Genomic DNA, 20,777 nt, shown 5'->3' on the forward strand with positions numbered 1-20,777 from the left:
AGGTTTCCCTGGCACCAGAGTGAAAAGGGGTTTGGTCTTAGTTGGTCATGGTAGGGAAGAGAATGATGGGGGTATCTCCTTGTGCACACTCGTGCTCTTAGGAAATAAAGAGAGCACTGGTGCTTGTGGAGTCGATGGTGGTGCCAAAGATGAAAATGGTCCAGATGTTGACTAGGAGCAGACCAGGTGGTAGATTTTCGTTGACAGGTCGAGGTCATGGACGAAGTAAATGGCATTGCGACAATGTTTGCCGGTGGATCGTCAATGGGGTAGTCGTGGTCATCGACGGAACACTTGTCTCTGAAGAGAGAGATGAGTGTTTAGCAGTTGCTGTAGCCTTGACCGTAGACGATGCTGTCACAGACCGGACTGGAGATCGGGCCGCTGGTGATGTCTTCGACGGGGAGTAAGTTGCACCTGTGACTCATGTCCCCTTTTAGGTTTCTTCCCCCGGGAAGTGTCCCCATGGGATCTCAAACTCTTCATAGAGGAGTCTGATCTATGGATCAGCCAACCCTGGCAGGGCATGACTCCGGACCGAGGCCGAGTCAGAGGCCATGGCACCCCCTTCCAGCCAAACCACTAACCGTCTATGGCGATCGATCCGAGTCTTCGTGGAGAAGGCCTGGCACATGGAGCAGTCATTCACACCGTGTGGGTGCAGGCAATAGATGAATTTCTCGTGTTGATGATCCACAACACTATTCTTAAGTCGACACTTAGAGCAGACTGGCTTCTGCCATTCCTGCATGGAAAGGCCCTGAAAATCGAGAAGAGGGCCTCTCTGAAGACAGTTGATGTTCAGAACTTCACCGGCAACGGATCCCCGCTACTGGCACTCACAGCCGTGACCGATGATGAAGAAAAAAGTTTAAAGCGTTTCTCAAAATTAGATGAAAAAGGAATAGACAAAGAATATTGAGGAGCGAAAACAGAGGACTCGCAACACTTAAACGTGCAGTAAAAATCTGAATATGGCCACCAGGAGTGTAGCTAAGGAGGACCACTGTCATTGGCTGGGGCAGTATGGCCCAAGGTGGCAACAATAGGTTATACAAGTACCAAACCTTTAAGTTTAAAGCAAAACTGCTTTATTATTACAGAGGATGCCCGCCTGACGACAGGGAATAATAATGAGCATGTCAATCCATGAAAGATCCAATGCTGGAGAACTAGAATTGTGCTCGAGTTATAATAACGTTTGCATTGTAGAGGTGCCTGAGAATGACCTGCACAACAAAATGGAAGACTTTGTGGAAGACCTACTGAAGAATACCCTTGGTGGCCAGGATCTGTCACTGTTGTTTACTGTGGAGCCTGCACATTGTTCGTTAGCACCTAAGCCTTAGCTGGAAGCACTACTAAGGTCTAATATTGGCTGCATCCTTAATTATAGAGACAGGGACTTGCTGCTGTTATGGGATAAGGTCGATCTACAGTACAAGGTAAGCATTATCTTTCTATTCCCGGATTTCACCATCACTGTCCAAAATGAGCCCAAATCATTCCAGGGTGTTAGGAAACTACTGCGAGAACAGCAAATTAAGTACTCTATATTGTTTCCAGTGAGACTGCGCTTCCCATACCAGGAACAAACATTCTTTTTCATGGTACCAGAGGAGGAGATCAGGTTCATCGAAAGAAATGTCCCTTGCCAAAGACCAACTGAACTGGGAACATGCTATTAGACGTTTCTATGTTGGCTTTAATATACAGTTGACACATTCCTAGTGCAGTGATGAACAAATTACTTACCTCTCAGTAATGTTCTTTCTGATGGATGTTCCTCCCATAGATTCCTCATGTATGATATCCCTATCCCAGCGCAGCTGTTCTCCGGAAACCTTTCTGCTGCCAGGGGGCACAGCACAGCTTTGCGTTGGCTCCATTCGACGCCTCTACGCGCCCGCACCGGATAGGACATCAGGGCCAGTATATATAGCAGCGTTGCACCCCATGAACTCACTTCCACGCTTTTTCCCTAGCACTCTGATGCTGAGGAATCGTAGAACCAATGGTGTACTAGAGGGGGAGGTAGGGAGGGCTATGAGGAATCCGTTGGAGGGACAAACATCAGAAAGAACATTACAGAGAGGTGAGTAATTTGTTTTTCTAATGGATTCCTTCCTCACACAGATTCCTCATCTATGTTAGACTCCCAAAGCTGTATGTATACATGGAAGGAAGGAAGCAAGAACATCACCTAAACCAGAAACCACTGGAGGACTGCCCTACCAAAAGAGGCATCCAGACCCGAAAGGGAATCCAAACAATAATGCTTAGAAAACATGTGCAAAAATGCTGTACCGGGTACAGCAGATTGAATCATTCCTCTGCCTTGGAAGCGTGAGGTGGAAGAAAAGACACAAGAAGATGGATCTTCAGAGAGAGAGATGAAAATCCAAGATCACCTTCGGCAGAAAGGAAGGCCTCACTCCCATTGTTACCTTCTCTTTAGGAAAAAACAAATAGGGATGTAAAACAGATGCATGGAGCTCACTCACCCGTCTTGCAAAAGTAATGTCAACCAGGAAAATCACCTTAAGGGTGAGCAATCTAATAGAACATGAATGAAGGGGCTGAAACGGAGCACCCATTAGAAATGTTAAAACTAAATTCAAATCTCATACTAGAACCACAAACTGGCGGGGAGGAAACTGGTTACACAACTCCAGCAAGAACTGCATAACAATGGGGAATGCGAAAAACAAGCCCAGTTTTGGGGACCTCTTGAACACTGAAATAGCAGCGAGATAACCCTTCACACCGCCAATCTGCAGGTAACCCTGGGCCAAACATAGCACAAAATCCAACACAGGGGACATACGACAGGATAAATGATCCAGGCCCCTCTCCTGGCATCAAGCTGAAAATGTGAAGCGCCTGCAGGCATAAATGGATTTTGTAGCGGTCCTCTGAGCTGGAAGGAACACAGAGGAGGTCTTCCAACAAGACCCACTCCTTGTATCTCAGCCTTTCAGTAGCCAAGCATGAATGTTCAGGCTGCCTAGGTTGAGATGAACCACCCCTTGGATATTCTGCGCTCCTCGAATGGCGCCACAGAGGGCAAATGGACATTTCCAGCAACTCGAGATACCACATTCTCCGGGCCCAGTCTGGGAGTCGATCAGGATCATTGTGGTTCTGAACAGGTGCAATCTCTTATGAACCAGAGGAACGACAGGGATCAGTGGGAATGCATAAAGGAGGTTGAAAGTCCACTCGACCGTCAGTGCGTCCCCCAAAACTCCCTGATGAGGAAATTCCCTGGAGCAGAACAACTTACTCTTCCTGTTAGCACTGGAAGCGAAGAGGTCCACTTGAGGAGTCCCTCAAAAGGAGAAGATCTCCTCAAGAACTTTGCGGTAGAGCTCCCACGCCTGTGAGGCCAAAGTCTGTCTGATGAAGGCATCAGCTGTGACATTCTCTCGTCTGGCCAGATGAGCTGCCGTCAGAGAGAAGCTGTTCTCCGGAGCCCAGAACCACAGTTTCATTGCTTCTCTGCACAGGGGTTAGGGCTCCACAGTACCTCATTTGTTGAGGTAGTACATGGCCACTATGCTGTCTGTCAGAATCAGGACAGTCTTGCGTTTCACAGAGGGGAGGAAAGCAACAAGGGCCATTCTGATCCCCCTCAACTCCAGGAGGTTGATGGGTCCCTGAAACTCTGCAGGAGACCACAGTCATGTCTGACAGATGAGCGCCCCAGCCAGTCAGAGATGCGTCTGTGACAACCGTGACCGCAGAGCAAGTTTGATGAAGCAACGCACCTCTCAGCAAGTTGTGTTGCAGATCCTTGCCACCTGGTTCGAGACCTGTAGAAGGTCCGACATGTGGCCCTGGAACTGCAACCATTGGCAACAGAGAAGCCACTGAGGCGATCTCATGCGCAGCCTCACCTCCGGCACCAGAAGGATACAGGAGGCCATGCAGCCCAGAGGGTGCTGCAAAGCCGAGGCCCACACTTGTTCCTGTGATTGGAGGACACTGACCATCCGAAAGATGTGCGCCACTCGATCCTCGGGCGGGACAGCCCTGCCCAGGTGAGTGTCCAAGACTGCCCTGATGAATCACAGACACTTTGACAGCAGATCCGGAGACTTTTTGAAGTTTACGGAAAAGTCCAAACCGTGCAATAGAGTGCATGTGCAGAGTAGATGCTCTGACACTAGATCTGGAGAGTGAGCTTGGATGAGACAGTTGTCTGGGTAGGGAAAGACATGGATGTCTTCTCTCATGAGGCGAGCCGCTACCACTGCCAGCAGCTTGGTGAAAACCCAGAGCACCAACGATAGACTGAATGGCAGGACCTTCAACTGGTAATGATGTTGGCCCACTATGAACCTTAGGTACTTCCTGTGCTTTAGATGAATTGGCACTTGGAAGTAAGCATTCTGAAGATCCAGGGAGACCACTCAGTCCTGTAGATCGAGGGCTTGCAGGATCTATGCTAGAGTAAGCATCTTGAACTTGTCTTGGCGTCAAACATGTTCTGTAGCCGCAGATCCAGAATGGGGCGCAAGCCTCTGTCCTTCTTCAGCACCAGAAAATAGGTGAAGTACCACCCCCTTCCTCGTTCTGAGCACAGAACCACGTCAATCACGCATTTTGCTAGAAGCTGATAGACCTCCTCCAGGAGGATTGGGTTCAGAGACAAGGGGGTGGCAGGGGACTGTGGGCCGAGGGGATGCTGGAGAAATGGGAGGCAATAACCCTTTTGGATGACCTCAAAGGCCCAATCTTCAGATGTGGTCTCTGACCATCCAGTGCTGAACAAGGACAGCCTCACACCCACCAGAGATGCATAGTAAAACACTTCACTGAGGTTTGGCACCTTGGGGCATGGCAGGGACAAGGGCCGTGGCAACGCCACCTGCCCTGGGCACCTCTTCTGCTACCCTTAGGTAAGCGGTTGCCTCTTCACGGGATGGATTGGCCTCAGTCTCTCGGACTAAAGGCAGTCAAGGGGCGAAAACCCATGCCCTGGGATGACAGTTGTGCGGAGGTCTGTTGCATGGCAAGCCCCAAGGACTTAGCCGTCGCCTTTGACGATTAAACTTTCTGGAGAATGTCGCCATTCTTGGCTCCAAAAGATAAGTTTGTTGCTGTCGAATGGCATGTCCCAACAAGTTAGTTTAGATGTTGGCCACAAAACCTGATGTCCTCAGCCAGGCGGGGCCTGACCACTGTGCTGGTGGCCATGACCCTACCTACACAGTCCACTGTGTCCATCCCCGATTGCAGAGTTTGGGGTGCCACCTTCCTGCCATCAGAGACCAGGGTCTAGAATCTGTCCCTTATTTCCCCTTCAGGGATTTGTTCGGCCGCATTGGACAATAGCCAACGGAAAACTTTGCCATGGTGCATGAGACATTCACATTCTGCAGTGCCAGACTGCGTGACGCGAACACCTTCTTGCCCCATGCATCCTACTTCTTACTCTCCCTGACAGTCGTAAGGGACAGGAAGGTAGATGTTTCTAGGCTAACCGTGGCAGCCTGGACCATGAAACTCTTAGGTGAAGCATGGGAGGAGAGAAAGGTCGGGTCTGGCAGGGCGGGACAGTGTTTCTTCACCATGTCTCTGTCCACAGTGGCAGGCTTTTCCCAGGCCTCCAGCACAGGCGCTTCCACCGCCACATTGAAGGGAAGGAGCGTCTCCTTTTTGGGTGTCTCATCCAGCTCATATTGCACCCTAGACCTGGTTGGAGCAGACCATCCCAAAGTACTGGCCACCATTGCCATCAAGCGCTGGAACGCAGCTTGGGGCTTTCCATTGGTGGGAGCTGGCAAGAAATCAATATCCGGGGAGGTGTCTACCCACTGGCGCCTTGCAGGTCCGCTGCCAGTACCAGAGCTTTCTCACCTTCCCTGAAAAATTCCTCTGGGAAATCCCTCACTTCTCTAGAGCCCTGAGGTTCCAGCACAAACGCGATCTGGTAAACTCATCGTCATAGATGTCATACATCTTAGACATAAAAGCATCCATCGGGAGCTGGACGTATTCCTGCAGAACTGTGGCGTCCACGGTGCCGACATTGGTGCCAGTGCTCCGATGCCCAAAAGCGGACCTGTGGGTGCTGAGCTACCACAGCTTAATTTTGGGCCCAGCCCAAGCACGTAGCCATGCAAGGGTGGTCCCCTGAGGGTGCACTGCCAGTCGTAACAGACGCAGTGAGCCCCTGCAGTGCCATACTCAAAGTCGACGGTGCCGTTGACTGTGCCACAGGCACCGAAGCCAGAGCTGTCTGCGCCTGGGTGAAGATGTCTAGCATCTTCAGGCACAAGTTATTCCATTCCTCCAGAGTGGAGGATTGGGTTGGAAAAGGTACCTCTTTTGGCCGCTCAGGTGAACCCCTGGAGTGGTGGCTCTTCTTTCAAGAAGACGAATGCCAGAGCGAGGACCCACCCGGAGAGAGTGAGACCTCTTCCCATCCTCCTCCTTCTCTTTTTCATTGCGCGAAGCAGCCCGATATTCGGAGTGCCGATCCGCACCTTATGACCTCGACTGAGATCGTAGAGCCTCACACTTCGCCTTGTGGACGAAGGTGAAAATCTTCACCTGCCTTTCCCGTAGGGACTTCCGGTGCATGGACTGGCACGACCCATAGTCCCGGGTGTCGTGGTCCTAGCCCAAACAGTAAAGGCAGATTAAATGCAAATCCGTGACAGGCATCTGTCAGCCGCAATCCGCACATAGCTTCAAGCCGGAGGCCTTAGATGGATCAGGCCTGGCGTTGTTAGAAACATTCTTTAAGCTCGACAAGCATGTTCCCGATTAGCAAAAAGAGTGCGTGGAAAAAAGGAACTGAGTTCATGGGGTGCAGCGTCACTAAATATAGTGGCTCTGATGTCATACGTGGGGCCACAGAGGCGTCGGATGGAACGGTGCGCAGGCGTGCTGCACCCATTGGCAGCAGGAAGTTTTCTGGAGAACAGCTCCGCTGGGATAGGGATGTCATAGATGAGGAATCCATAGGAGGAAAGAATCCATTGAATCAGTTCTTCCGCTGACTTAGGGACTGGAGATTGAGCCTCAAGTCAGTGTCACTTTGAGAGAAAAGAAAAGCAGTCTCTTGAAGAGAAAGACTCACTTCAACAAAGAGATTTCGTTCCGCACTATGTTCTTCTTAGCCAGCTCCACAGTCCAGGCCAGATCCGCGGAACAGCAACACAGAGATGAAAAAGCGCATCATGGCTGGGTGGAGGGGACCAAAGGGTACTCTCCTTTCCCCAACCCTTATGGTGAATACCTTTGCTACCCAATCCCGGATGCCCTTTGGGTTCATTGGCATAAACTGCAGTGATCAGTGTCATGACCCAATGAAAGGTATCAGGAATGGCGCTGGTGTACATTGAACACTGACATCTTCCACTTTAACCCCATGCAAGGCTTTAACACCAAATATGTTGGCAAACAGAAAATCACAGACCCAGCAAATATAATGGCCAATGTTCCACAGAGCAGCATCTACGGTACGAGACAAAATAAAAGAGCTGAGGTCTGGGAACAGACGTGGCTCAATATATATTTTGGCTACATCCCATACGTCCCCACAGGTGTCCATGAGTCCTTCACCAAGCCATTTATGAAGGTACTTGACCATAGAGCTATTTGGATGATGACAATTCCCATGTTTTTAGTATATTTTCCCAACTGTCATTTGAATTTCCATGTGAAAAAAGCCACATATTCAAACACTGTGCAACTTCTATTTTACAATGAAGACCAGTTTCTTGGAGTAGGATGTTGTGATTACATTAGACAGATCATTTTAGTAGAAAAGAAGGCACCTGGACAATTACCTGTTGCAGACAGTAAATTACAAGCACCAAATGGCCACACAGACACCTCAAAGGAAATGGTGAAAAGACACCTACATACCTGGAAGATTGTTGATGTACCCTCCATCCATCAGTAGATGCCCATCTTTGGGGTCGCAGAGTGGCGGCATATACCCGGAGAGAGACATACTGGCACGAACATACCTCCACAGAGAACCTACGAGAACGAGAAAACAGCAAAGAGGATTAGTTTTTAAACACTTATCCTCCAAGTACAGTTGTTTTAATGGATGTAGTCATCTGTCTCAAACCTCTATCACAGACTGCATTTTTACAAATAATGGTCGGGAAAATAAACCCCTCCTTCACCTGCCCTACACAGGGGGTTCCACCCCATACCGCAGTCTTTCAAAAGCCCTACCTCGTCCCTTCCACACTGCCCTACCACCTTAACCCACAATCCCTCTACGTTTTAAATGCAAAAGTCAGTAATGTTAACCAATTGCATTTTCGATATCATCTACCTAAAAATGCAAATCGTTAACATTCTGGTCAGAAAAATGCAGCATACTGTTTACATAGTTGTTTTATCAAATCACAGATAGAAGAGTGGGTAAAAACAGCATGGTTCCTGTAATGCAGCAGTTCCGAATATAAATCCAGGTAAAATACAACAGCATATTCAGTGGCTGGGGACACATTTATAACACCTTTGGTAAAAACAAGCAGTGTTTTTGTAAGCTTGTTGCATATATAAGGCACAGCCGAGAGGAGGTGAAGGTTTGTATTTGGTTAAGACCCAGCACAGTCATAACCATTCTCCTAACTTCAGACTGTCTGCTTAGTTCTAGATGTAGTTTGTTTGTTTGTTTTGTTTGTTTATTTTATTTAGTATAGCGCTCCAGACCCAGGGGTATATGGGCGCTTAGCGGAAGGTTACAAAGTTACAGAATATCAAGACAAAACTTACAATTAGACAAATGTGGCGGTAAAATGCCATATATGAATGTACAAGCAGGCGGGGGGCGTGGCCAACCGCCATGTGAGAAAGCCGCGCTTCGTTGCAGCTCCGCCGATGCGCCCATCATTCTGCCCACAATCTGCATCTAACTTGAATTAAACTATACCTGCTACCCGGAGTTCGCCTCAGTACAGCCTGCTGTCCTTCCGACGTTGGCCCGAGACCTGGGCACAGCTCCAACGAGGAGATCCGCCGTGGTGAAGGTGGAGAGTGCATGGCCTAAAATGGCGGCTGCCTGCTGACGACGGAAGAGACGAGCGCCGCAACGCGCCGAAGAACAGTGCGGAGGAGGAGGATTGCCCCAGGCTCCGGCGGCCCGGGGACTGCTGACCCTGTTGTCCGTTGACCGGGGACTGCACCCGCCTCCGTGCGCCTCCCTGGCGCGTGGCCCGTGGCGCCTGCGGCAGGGGCATGCATCGAAAGGCCTGGACCCGAGGATCGGCCACGCCCGGAGGCGACACCACACTGCGAGGTACGGAGTGGAGGTGGGGCTGGGGGGGACACTCGGCTCAACTGATCGAGCCCACTGCATCACCCCGGAGACGGGCTGCACCCCACTGCCGGTCCCCCTTCTTAGGCCGCCACGGTGGGCGCCACGGAGCACACACTCGCACTGAATTGAACCGCAAGACCGCGCGCTCTGGGGTGGCACCACAGTACACACTCCAGAGCTCGACTTCCACCCCCAAGCCCGCCTGCACAAGAGATGTCCGTAAAAGGCGCCAGGAACAAGCACAAGCAGACAACGATGGAGGCATTCGCAGCCACAGGCACCCCCAAACCAGGCGCCGCCCCCGCGCCTCGGCGGCCTCGGAGGAAGGGCCCCCCGAACCCACGAACTCGCAACTACTGGAAGCCATCATGGCGCTCCAAAAACCATGGAGGGCAAAATAGACGCCGTGGCCATCGATTTAAATCTACTTAGACAGGATGTGCGCTCCATTGCAGGCAGAACTGAAGCGTTGGAGTCCCAGGTAAAGGAAAACACCGAAGCAAAAACCTGCCTCTTGACTGAGGTAGATGCCCTGGCCCAAAAAGTTAAGAACCTCGAAGACAGGGCGGACGAGGCGGAAGGACGGGCGCGCCGCAATAACATCAGGATCATTGGACTGCCGGAGGGAACAGAAGGCAACGACCCCACGAACTTCGTCGAAAATCTGCTGCTACAAGGGGTCGGAGCTGGCAAACTGTCTCAGGGGTTCACCATCGAGAGGGCGCACAGATCCCTCACTAAACGCCCACCACCGGGGAATCCGCCAAGGCCGATAATTGCTAAAGTCCTCAATTATAAAGACAGAGAGACTATCCTGGCTCACTCACGGAACGGGGGCCGCATAGAATTTGGCTCTGCCAAAATTGCAATCTTCCCGGACTATACCCTCCAGGTTCAGAGAAGTAGAGCTCAATACGCCCACATTAAGGCCAGACTGAAAAATGCGGGCTTGCGATACATGCTACTGTACCCGGCCAGACTAAAGATCATCCACAACAATAGAACGCACCTCTTCGAATCGCTGGCAGAAATAAATGAATGGATGAACAGGGAGCAGATCCCTGACATAGATGGAAGGCAACGGAAAACACGAGAAAACGGCACCCCCAGGGAAGCCTAACGAAACCTCCTTATTGGGAAGCATGCGCAGCATCCTTACCTTGCAGATTGTGGCACTAATGAGTGTCTAGGAGCTGACCGAATGGCACCGCGTAGTGTCGGACACTACCAAGGGATTGGCCCGCACCCCCGAATCTCTTTGGGTGACTAACCCGCCCGTAGGGCACCAAGAGACCGTAGGTCTAATGGAGCGGAAACGGGGATGTCAGAACGGGGGGAACCCCGCTAGACTAGTTCTGTTAACGGCTAACGCCGAGTTCACTGTTCGTAAGGACGGGAGCCCGCCTGTTGGAATCCCGTCCCAGTTAGTTAAAGGGGAAGTCCAGGACCACCTTGATCACCACACAGCACCACTCCGACCTAGACTCAGCAGGAGCTCCTGCCAGAACAAGCCACTGAACCGCATACAGATAGGCCAGAGGGCGTCGCCACAATGCAGCCCACCCACATACCCACATATACGCCACATCCATGAATAACACAGTCAAAGTCATGTCATGGAACGTGAGGGGCCTGAACAGCTACATTAAACAGCACAGGGTCCACACCTTCCTTAAACGCCACAAGATAGGAATTGCCCTATTACAGGAGACCCACCTGAATGCACAGAAGCTAGCAGCACTGGCTAAGAATTGGAGAGGAACCCTGATAGGCACCACGTACTCCAACTATGCATGGGGAGTTCTGATATGGATTGCCCCCTCCATTCCCATCAACCTAACATACACTAATATCGATAACGAAGGGAGGATGGCCTTGCTCAGAGGCACCATTGAAGGCAGAGAATTCTGCCTAGTGAACACTTATGCCCCTAACCACAATGCGACGGTCTTCTTCCGTTCGTTATACACCCGGCTCAGTCCGGACAGAGACGGCACGTTCATATGGGGTGGGGATCACAATTGCACCCTTGATCCACGCATGGACAGATCAGATAGCAAACATACCCGCCCTTCCCCTCCCGCTAAAATATTGAAAGCCCTTTTACATCAATACGCCTTACTAGACCTCTGGAGGACTCGGCACCCGGAAGGCAGAGTCTACTCCTTCTACTCACCTCCACATGCGGTACACACCAGAATTGACAGTTTACTGGTGAGCGAAGAACACTTAGACACATTTGAAGATACGCAATACCTTGCCAGAGTACTGTCGGACCACTCCCCCATAGTAACCTCTTGGACAATAATGGCACCCCGACCCCCCATACCCACATGGAGACTCAGAGGCGAAGCACTGCTAGATAAGGCATTTCAGGAACAGATCAGACAATGCACGGTAAACTATTGGCAGACGAACATGGACAGCGTCCAGCACGTCCGCACGGCATGGGAAGCTTACAAAGTAGTGATCAGAGGGGAGATGATAGCCATCACAGGGGGAGCCCAAAACTCTATCACAGCTAAGTTGGCTAGCGCCGAAGATGAGCTGAAGCACCTAGAATCCATAGCCTCCTCTGACCCTGCCCACGTACACAAAATAATCGAACTAAAGAAGGCCTGCCTACAACACTGGGAGGCCCTCGGGAGACTCAGCTACACCAAGTACATCGAAAGGAACCATGCCCTCGGTGATAAACCGGGCAAAATACTAGCATGGCTTTGCAAGCGGGAAACCCCCACAACACCCATCTGCCGCATACGCGACGATAACGGCATAGACGCGCACATACAAGCCGCCATAAACCATACATTCGCTGGGTTTTACCAGGCCCTCTACACCGACTCCCCACCGCCCACAGACACTGAAATAGAGGATGCACTGGACATCATTAGATTACCACACCTTGAGGAACATGCGGCTGAATCCCTGGAAGGGCCAATAACCCCCGAAGAGGTTGCAGTGGTCATTAGAACCCTTCCCTCTGGGAAGGCACCGGGCCCGGATGGACTCCCAGGCGAGTTCTACAAGGCCTATGAAGACAAACTGGCCCCGCTGCTCTCTCAAGTCTTCAATGAGGCATACGATACAGGTCAACTACCTAGCACCATGAGGGAGGCGACCATTATACCACTCTTAAAACCCGACAAAGACGGCGCAGAGTGCGGCTCATATAGGCCCCTGTCCTTATTAAACACAGATAATAAGGTTCTCGCGGCAATCCTGGCCATGAGGTTACGTAGAGTCATCCCGACACTGATCCACCAAGACCAGACGGCATATGTGCCCGGCAGAACCATCACAGAAAACCTAAGCAGACTGCACCATGTCATCTACAGCACCGAAGGCAGACGGACGCAATGCGCAGTGGCGTCCTTGGACGCCTCCAAAGCGTTCGACTCAGTGCGCTGGAAATGGCTCCTGGCTACCATGTCCAAGCTGGGGTTAGGGCCTAGCTACATTAAGTGGGTCACACTCCTCTACACCAACCCGGAGGCCAGAGTACGCACCAACAACACCTTCTCACACAAATGGGAGCTTTCTCGAGGAACTAGGCAGGGTTGCCCCCTATCATCCATGCTGTATATCAGGGCTATAGAGCCAGTGGCAGCATACCTGAGACAAGAATATGGAGATGGGGGCATAATGGTAGACGGGGTGAACCATGTGATTTCTATGTACGCCGACGATATGCTCCTCTACCTAACCAACCCTACACACATGCTGCCCTACATACTAGAAACCTTAGACAGGTTCCACAGATATACGGGGATCCAGATCAATCATAATAAATCCTGCCTGTTCCCCCTAGCCGCCTTGAGCGGAGTAGCGACCGATAAGCTTCCCAAACTAGCCCTGAAACGGGAACCCTCCTCCTTTAAGTACCTGGGCATTGAGGTGCACAGAGACCCCAAGACAGAGCACGTGCTGAATACAGTAAGGGCAAAGGAAGGTCTGGCAAGATCAATGGAATTCTGGAGCAAGCTACCACTGTCGGTGGCGGGCAGAGTGGGCCTACTAAAAATGGTAGCGTTGCCCAGACTCCTATACTTCTTCACCAACGTACCATATAACATACCACGACAATTCTTCACTGAACTACATAGGCTGTGCAGGACGTTTTTGTGGCAAGATGGAAGGCGCAGAGTCGCCCTGGAAACGATGCAGAGACCGTATGACAGGGGGGGCCTCAGGGTACCTAACTTCGAACTGTATTACCTTGCTGGACAATTGAAGCATGTGATACAATGGATGGCCGACGAGGCCACTACAGACACTCGCCTGCTGCAACCAGGAGTCATGCAACTGCTCCTCAGGGATCTGCTATGGTCTGAACCCAGAACCAAACAACCTCACTCGTACCTGATCCTCCTGGGTATCCAGATATGGAGAAGGGCCTGCAGGGCCGCATTGCTCCCGGACCCCTACTCTCCACAGATCCCAATAACTGCCATCATGACTAACAGACCGGGAAGCCAAAGGATAATAAGAGACACTTGGGAACCTTGCGGCATTGCCACCCTGGGCGACCTGGTGGACGACCAAGGAATCTTAAATTTCACAGAGCTACACGAAGTCTCTGGAATCCACACCGGACAGTTCTTACTACACAATGCAGTGGTCAAGAGACTAGCAGCTCGCTGGCCCACGATGGAGAACTTGAACACTGGACACGAAAACATAGAGAGCCTGCTCGGGGCGGCGGAGGGAGGCCACGAGACCTCCAGAATATATGACACATTGCTAGACAGCGTCACCCAGCAAAGCCTTAAGTGCAAGGAAATGTGGGAACAGGAACTTGGATCGCAGTTTGAAGACAAAGAATGGGAGGCCATAATGGTATACCACAAGAAGGTATCCAGGAACGCCAGGTTCCAACTCATCCAATTTTACATTACGAACAGAGCGTATCTCACGCCAGACATCATTTCCAGATTTAGTGGAGCCGTGAGTACGGGATGCCCTAAATGCAACGAATCCCACGCAGTGATGACACACATGTTCTGGGGATGCCCCGCCATACAGTCCTTCTGGGCCCAGGTCAAAACTAAGGTGGCCGAGGCGAACATCACCCTGGAGGTCCACACGCCACAAGCATGTATCCTTGGTAGATACCCCAGAAGTAAGAAGAACAGACCACTCAATAAACTAAAAGACCTAATGTATATGCTGGCAAAGAGACGCATTGCCATGAACTGGAAGCGCCCGCAGGCCCCCTTGCCTGCTAACATGGTGGGAAGACCTTCGCAAATGGACGAATGCCGAAACTGCAGCTTGGGAGATGGCCCAGCGCCAACAAAGACAGGACACCTCAGACGACCTCCTACAATGGGTGGAGCTAACTGTTACATTGTTCAACCCCAATGCAGAAAGCTCCTCTGGCAACGACACAATTGACTCACAACAATCACAAAGCTGAACTTGTGGTGCATCACGTTTGGGTCCGGACAGTTGGGATTGGGGGGAGGGAGGGTGGGGCGGTTGTAACTGCACTTTGTTTTGGTGTGTAACCATGTTATTGGCACAATGTAAACAATAAAAACAGATTTAAAAAAAAAAAATGAATGTACAAGCAGGCAGTTAGATTTCAGGATATGTACAATATATACAGTTAATAATATGCTAGCCTATCTGAGGGTTGCCTTCTCCAGAAGCCAGCTGATGACTAGTTTTCTGAACAGTTGGAAGGTTTTGGCTAGTTTAATGTTCATCGGCAAGGTGTTCCAAAGTTGAGGGGCAAGGACAGTGAAGCTCGAGCCTCTGGCTCTTTTGGCGGTGAATCTGGGCACCGTGAGACAAAGAGTGTTGGAGGATCATGTAATTCTAGTGTTTGGTTTTAAGGTAAGTTTGTTGGTAAGGTACGGGGGGGCTAGGTGGTTTAGAACTTTGTAGGTAAGGCAGAGGGTTTTTAAGTCGATTTTTTGTTGGATGGATAGCCATTTGCAGGATATTCTTGTGTGGGAGATGTGCTGTCTCCTAGGAATATTTAGAGCTGCTCTCAGCGCATTATTCTGAAGGATCTGAAGTTTCTTGATTATATCTTGGCTGGCACCAAGGTAGAGGCTATTGCAGTAGTCAAGCTTCGATTGTATGAGGGCCCTAGCCAGAATGAGGCAGCTGTTCGTGGATAGAAACGGTCTGCAGGCCCTAATTAGTTTCCCAGTGTAGGCGGTGGCTGAGGTGGTCATGTTAACTTGTTTGGAAAGGTTGGTATTGGTATCAAGGTAGAAGCCTAGGGTTTTCACACTTTTCATGACCGGGATGATGTTGCCATCAATGATGAAGTTAGAGTAATCTGGGTTAAGTTTCTGTAAGTTATTGGGGGATCCGACTAGGAGAAGTTGGGCCTTCTCATCATTCAGACAGAGGCCGTGTGTGGCCATCCATGCCTGAATGATGGCGAAGATTTTGTTAATCCTAGTGGCGTCTGTGTTGTAGTTACCAGTGATGGTGAGGAGTATCTGGGTGTCATCCGTGTAGTTGATGTGACACCCAGATGGTCCAGCTTATCAAAGAGGGATTTTGTAAAGATGTTGTAGAGGGTAGGGGAGACGCAGGACCCTTGTGGGATACTGCAAGTAATGGGGATGGGGTCTGCTGCAGCCACAGATGAAAAGACCCTCATGGTTCTGTTGGTTAGGAATGATTGTATCCACATGACAGCAGAAGGGGAGAAGTGGGCAGCAGATGAAAGGTGGTTACAGAGTATTTTATGGTCAACCAGGTCGAAGGCTGCTGAGAGGTCTAGGAGGAGTAGGATAGCTGCTTTATTTTTGTCTTTGATGTCGTCAATCTGACTTTTGAGGTCAACAAGGGCAGTTTCCGTTCCGTGTTGAGGCCGAAAGCCAGATTGACGCAGGCCTAGCAGTTGGTTGGACTCCAAGTAATCTTGAATTTGCAGGTAGGCAACTCTGTCGAGTATTTTTAGCAGGAAGGGGACCGTGGTGATAGGCCTGTAGTTGGTGGGAATGGCAGGGTCGAGAGATTGTTTTTTTTTAGGAGGGGAGAACCCATGATTGTTTCAGGTTGTTAGGTACAGAGTTTGTCGAAAAGGAGAGGTTTACTAGTTTGGAGATGAAGGGGGCTAGGTCTCGCACAGCATCTTTGTTGATCTGGGTGGGGCAGCTATCCCCTTTACAGTTAGAGGGTTTGAGAGAGGTTATGATTTTTTGGATTTCGGGAATAGTGACCATTTTGAATGTGAAGCCGGGGTAGTCCCTGGTCGGGATGGGTGTGCTAGGAATGAAGGCGTTACTATTTGAGAGTTGTATTCTTTTTTGATCCGATTTTATTTTGAAGACCAGTGATTTTGTTAGCCAGGGCGTTTTGGATGCTGGTGCACCATGGTTTGTCCTTGACACAGGTATCAGTCTGGGGGTTAGGGTTTTCTAATTCCTTCAGGATGGTGAATAGCTCTTTAGCAGAGGATTGGGCGTTATTAATTCTGACATTGTAGGCTTCTTTTTTGGTGCAGATTATCTCTTTCTTGTAATGGGAGGAGATGGTCATGAGATTGGATTTGTTTTCTACTGATGGGTTAGTTTCCCACAGGGTTTCCATCTTGGCTTTCTCTTTTCTAAGAGTTTTGAGTTCCTGTGTGTACCAAGGGTTCAAATGGGCTCTGGGTTTACCTTTGCGTAGTTTTAGAGAGGCAACGGCATCAATGGCGTTAGTTAGGGAGTCATTGTAGGTGGTTACTAAAGAGTTAGGGTCTGCTGTGGCTGGGAGTGTGTTGAGGAGGGGGAGGATCAGAGGAGTGATGGTCTCTGCAGTGATTTTGCGCTTATTTCTCGTAAGGCAGGCTGGTGCGAGGGGGCTCTGCTTAGGGTTAGGATTGTTTAGGTTGATGTCAAATGTTATGAGGGAGTGGTCAGTCCATGCGAGAGGTTATGGGGCTTTACAGGTGATATTGCAATTAAGGGCTGCGACCCAGTCGATGGTTCTACCTTTTTGGTGGGTAGGTAGTGTAACGACTTGAGTGAAGTTGTGCTCAGATAGGGCGTTAGCCAGAGAAGCGGCTGGAATGTCGTTCGGGTCATTGTATCCTAGATTAAAGTCACCTAGAATAATGTTTTGGGAGTGGGGCTTGGAATTCTCTGCTATTAGAGAGGTGATGTCTTCCTCGAAGAGGCCTGTAGGGCCTGGGGGCCTGTATATTAGTTGCAGAGTAATAGTACTCTTAGGGGTGGTTTGTACTTTAATGGTAAGGTGCTCACACGAGTTTAGTGCAGGGGAAGTGATCGGTCTGAATCAAGTGAGGATTTGAAGATGATTGCAACGCCTCCTACGCGAGCATTGGGTCTGTCCGCTCTAAGAATGGAGTAGTTGTCGGGAATAGCAAGAGTGAGGTGGGGTCCTGCAGCTTCATGCAACCAAGTTTCTGTAGCAGCAAGGAAGTCGAGGTCTCCTGAGAGGATAATGTCAGCAATTTCGGTGGGGTGGGCTACTATGGATCTAGCATTGAGTAGTGCCCCCTTTAGTAGTGTCGTGTTAGTGGCATTAGCGCTGTCCTTAGTTGTGGTCTTGGTCTTAGGTGTGGCAAGCCACTTGCTAGATGTAGTGGGGAGTCTGGCGCCGAGTCTGTATTAAGGACATAGGGAGTAGGGTAAGTTGTAAGGCGGTGTCCTAGTGGACTGGGACGGTGAGGGTTGGTGGCAGTGTAGTCAGCTTTAGTTAGGTTGATAGTGCTGGGTGGGGTGTTAACTGGAGTGGCATTAGCTTTGGCAGCGATGTGTGGATGGGCAGTGTGTGGGAATGGTGGGAAGGTGGGGAGGAAGGGTGTGGGACAGGGGATGGGATGGTGTCTGGGGCAGCTGAGTTTAGCTAGTCCATTGTGGTATGGTATGTAGCTATTGCTGCTGCAAGGAATGCTATTGTTCATAATGCAGAAAGGGAACATGGTGAGAATAAGCCAAGGGAGCATAGTTAATATAATGCAAGTAGTGGGCAATTTAGTTGTAGGTACAGCAAGGTGGGCAAGGACTCGGTGCGAGTTTGCTAATATGGTGTTGAGGAAGTGCAGCTTCAGTTAGATTACGGTTGCAATTTCAGTTACAGAACATCAGGGCAGGCCTAGGGTAAATTCGAAATTACTGGCAAGGTGCAAAAAGAGCAGTTTCTATTGTGCAACATCAGGGCAGGCCTAGGCTAAATTCGAAATTACTGGCAAGGTGCAAAAAGAGCAGTTTCAAATGTGCAATACCAGGCAGGCATAGGCTAAATATGAAGTAACTGGCAAGGTGCAAAAGTACAGTTTCAGTATCAGGCATAGGCATTAGGCCTAGTTTCGATCATGCGGACAGGCATGGGCTAAATGCTAGAGACTGTAAGGCTGTAGCAGGGTAGATACAGTTGTGCGGCATACGTTTCATCTAGGCTACTACAAAATGGTTACAGTTTGTGCAGCATCAGGTGCAGTCTGGTGTAAACATGAACTAGTGAAATGCTGATGCGCAGACGGGTGGCAATGTTAGTGTGCAGTCGGGTAAGGTGTGGCTAAGGAGATAGTGCTTGAGCCTGGGCGAGGCTAATACAAATAAGCATTTTTCAGAGTGCGTTTCACGGTAATGCGGTTTGGTGTTTCATAACAGCAATTGAGGCAGAGTGATTGCAAGCACATGCCCGATAGAAGTAATGCGCAAGTGCCGGCGCAGGGTGTGCCGCTTAGGGGTCTTGAGATGTAGTTTGGCGATGACGAGGTTGGGGATAATCACAGTGTCTGGGACAGCTTACCAGCAAGTTGGCAGAACTCTATGCCCCGGACGCCTCCGGACAAGCTCCAGACAGGGTGTGATCCTTAGGAGAGGATCCTTGGGGAGAGGGCCAGCGAACGCCTACCGGCGTGTGGTTGGCTAGAAATGCCAGCACCCAGCCAATGGGACCTCTCGTGCGGGTCATGTGCTGGGAAGTATGGCAGAGCTGGGTCCGGCGGCCATCTTTGGAAGGGAACACCTTGTGCGTTTCAATGGCGGCCCCAGGGAGGGCTGAGATCAAGCAGAGAAGCACACGATTGCATCGGGCGGCATTTTCTTCATAATGCCTGCATTTGTGCGAATGAGTGCAGCGATTATTCGAATTAATAGTGACACTTGATGCTGCAGATTAGGCAAGGTGCCTAGTAGTGACCTTTACCACACAACAAACAGTGGTAGATTGTTAATACAGTTGTGAGTTAAAACAGAGGATATCAATCATCCTATAAAGTAAAACAAAAAAACTAGTTAAAGAAAAAAACGTTTGACATTGCTAATACAGTAAGCATATCTGAGGTGCTGTGTGGAGGAGGTAATAATAGCTGAGATCATCAAAAAGAGCATGTGCAGCAATCCTGATTGCCTAGGGTGGTGATAAAAGGGTAATTTCTAGCAAGTCTGATACAAGGGGAAGATAGGTAATGGCTGAATTCACATAAGTAGGAAAACATGCAATGTTTTGAAAATATATTCCTGAGCCTTTGGGCCCTCAAAGCTCTAGAGACATTTCTCTTAGCGCATTACAAGCTCTGCTCGGGCCAACTGATAGTGGGGGGAGATTCCACTTTAGCAGTGGGGCCTTATTAGAAAGGATCAAGGGCAAGTTTAAGAGGGGGGAAATGATTCCTAAGGAGGTCAAAAACAGTGGAGAAAAACACATTGATTGATACATAGAGACTATACCATCCTTGAGAAGGAGAAATTACTTACCGTAATGATCTTTCTATGGATTCTTCTCCCGCAGATTCCTCATCTTGATAGATATCCATCATCCAGCTCTGCTGTATGGAAATTTTTCAACAGGGGGCGTAGTGGACCTCGACTCGGCCGTCGATCTGTCTTGCTCGGTGCTCCATCATCGGCTTGGGAAGTGACATTAGGAGTTGTATATACAACACGTCACTACGCCCCATGCTTCAGTTCCTCTCTTTTTCCCCAGTGCTTGAATGCTGCAAAGGGAGACCTTCAGAATGGCTTTGCGCAGGAGGTTGTGGAGAGCACCGTGGAGGCAGAGGTGCCCCCTATAAGTGCACCGTAGAACCTACCCCTGGTGGGATGACATTGTCCTTGCCTGCACGAGGGAACCTGACCTCTACCTATTTGGGCATAAGTGACAAAGGGGCAAAAACCCCTGCCCGCCAGACTCACAGGCCGCTGTTGCCCCACTGCTATCTCTAGCGACTTGGCAGTCACCTTAGAGGCTTGAAACGTCTGGAGCGACTCGCCAGCCTTGTGCCGAACAAGTTCATGCCATCGAAGGTCATGTCCAGGAGCTTCTCCTGGATGTCAGTAATAAACTCTTACACCCTGAGCCAAGAAAAATTCCAGAAGATGGTGCTGTGGCCATGGTCCTTGCGACGCAGTATGCAGTGTCCAGGCCAGACTTCAAGATCTGTCGGGAGGCTTCCTTGCCATCTTTAACGAGGGCCTCAAATCAATCCTGCATCTCCTCTTTGGGGATGTGCTCAGCCTCCTCAGCCATCAATGACCACAAGCCAAAGGAAAAT

At 50.1% G+C, this 20,777-nt stretch overlaps 1 protein-coding gene across 3 annotated transcripts in view; it reads right to left on the reverse strand.

Annotated features, from left to right (window-relative positions):
• PNPLA7 (patatin like phospholipase domain containing 7) overlaps positions 1–20,777 on the reverse strand; it is a 2,986,886-nt gene that overhangs the window by 374,570 nt on the left and 2,591,539 nt on the right. For all 3 annotated transcript variants that reach the window (XM_069609797.1, XM_069609798.1, XM_069609799.1), the window contains one exon: positions 7,885–8,001. In XM_069609797.1, coding sequence (XP_069465898.1) covers positions 7,885–8,001 — 117 coding nt within the window. The remainder of the gene's footprint in view (positions 1–7,884; positions 8,002–20,777) is intronic.

This window comes from Ambystoma mexicanum, chromosome 8, assembly GCF_040938575.1.
Source record: "Ambystoma mexicanum isolate Mex_15411 chromosome 8, UKY_AmexF1_1, whole genome shotgun sequence".
Taxonomy (NCBI): domain Eukaryota; kingdom Metazoa; phylum Chordata; class Amphibia; order Caudata; family Ambystomatidae; genus Ambystoma; species Ambystoma mexicanum.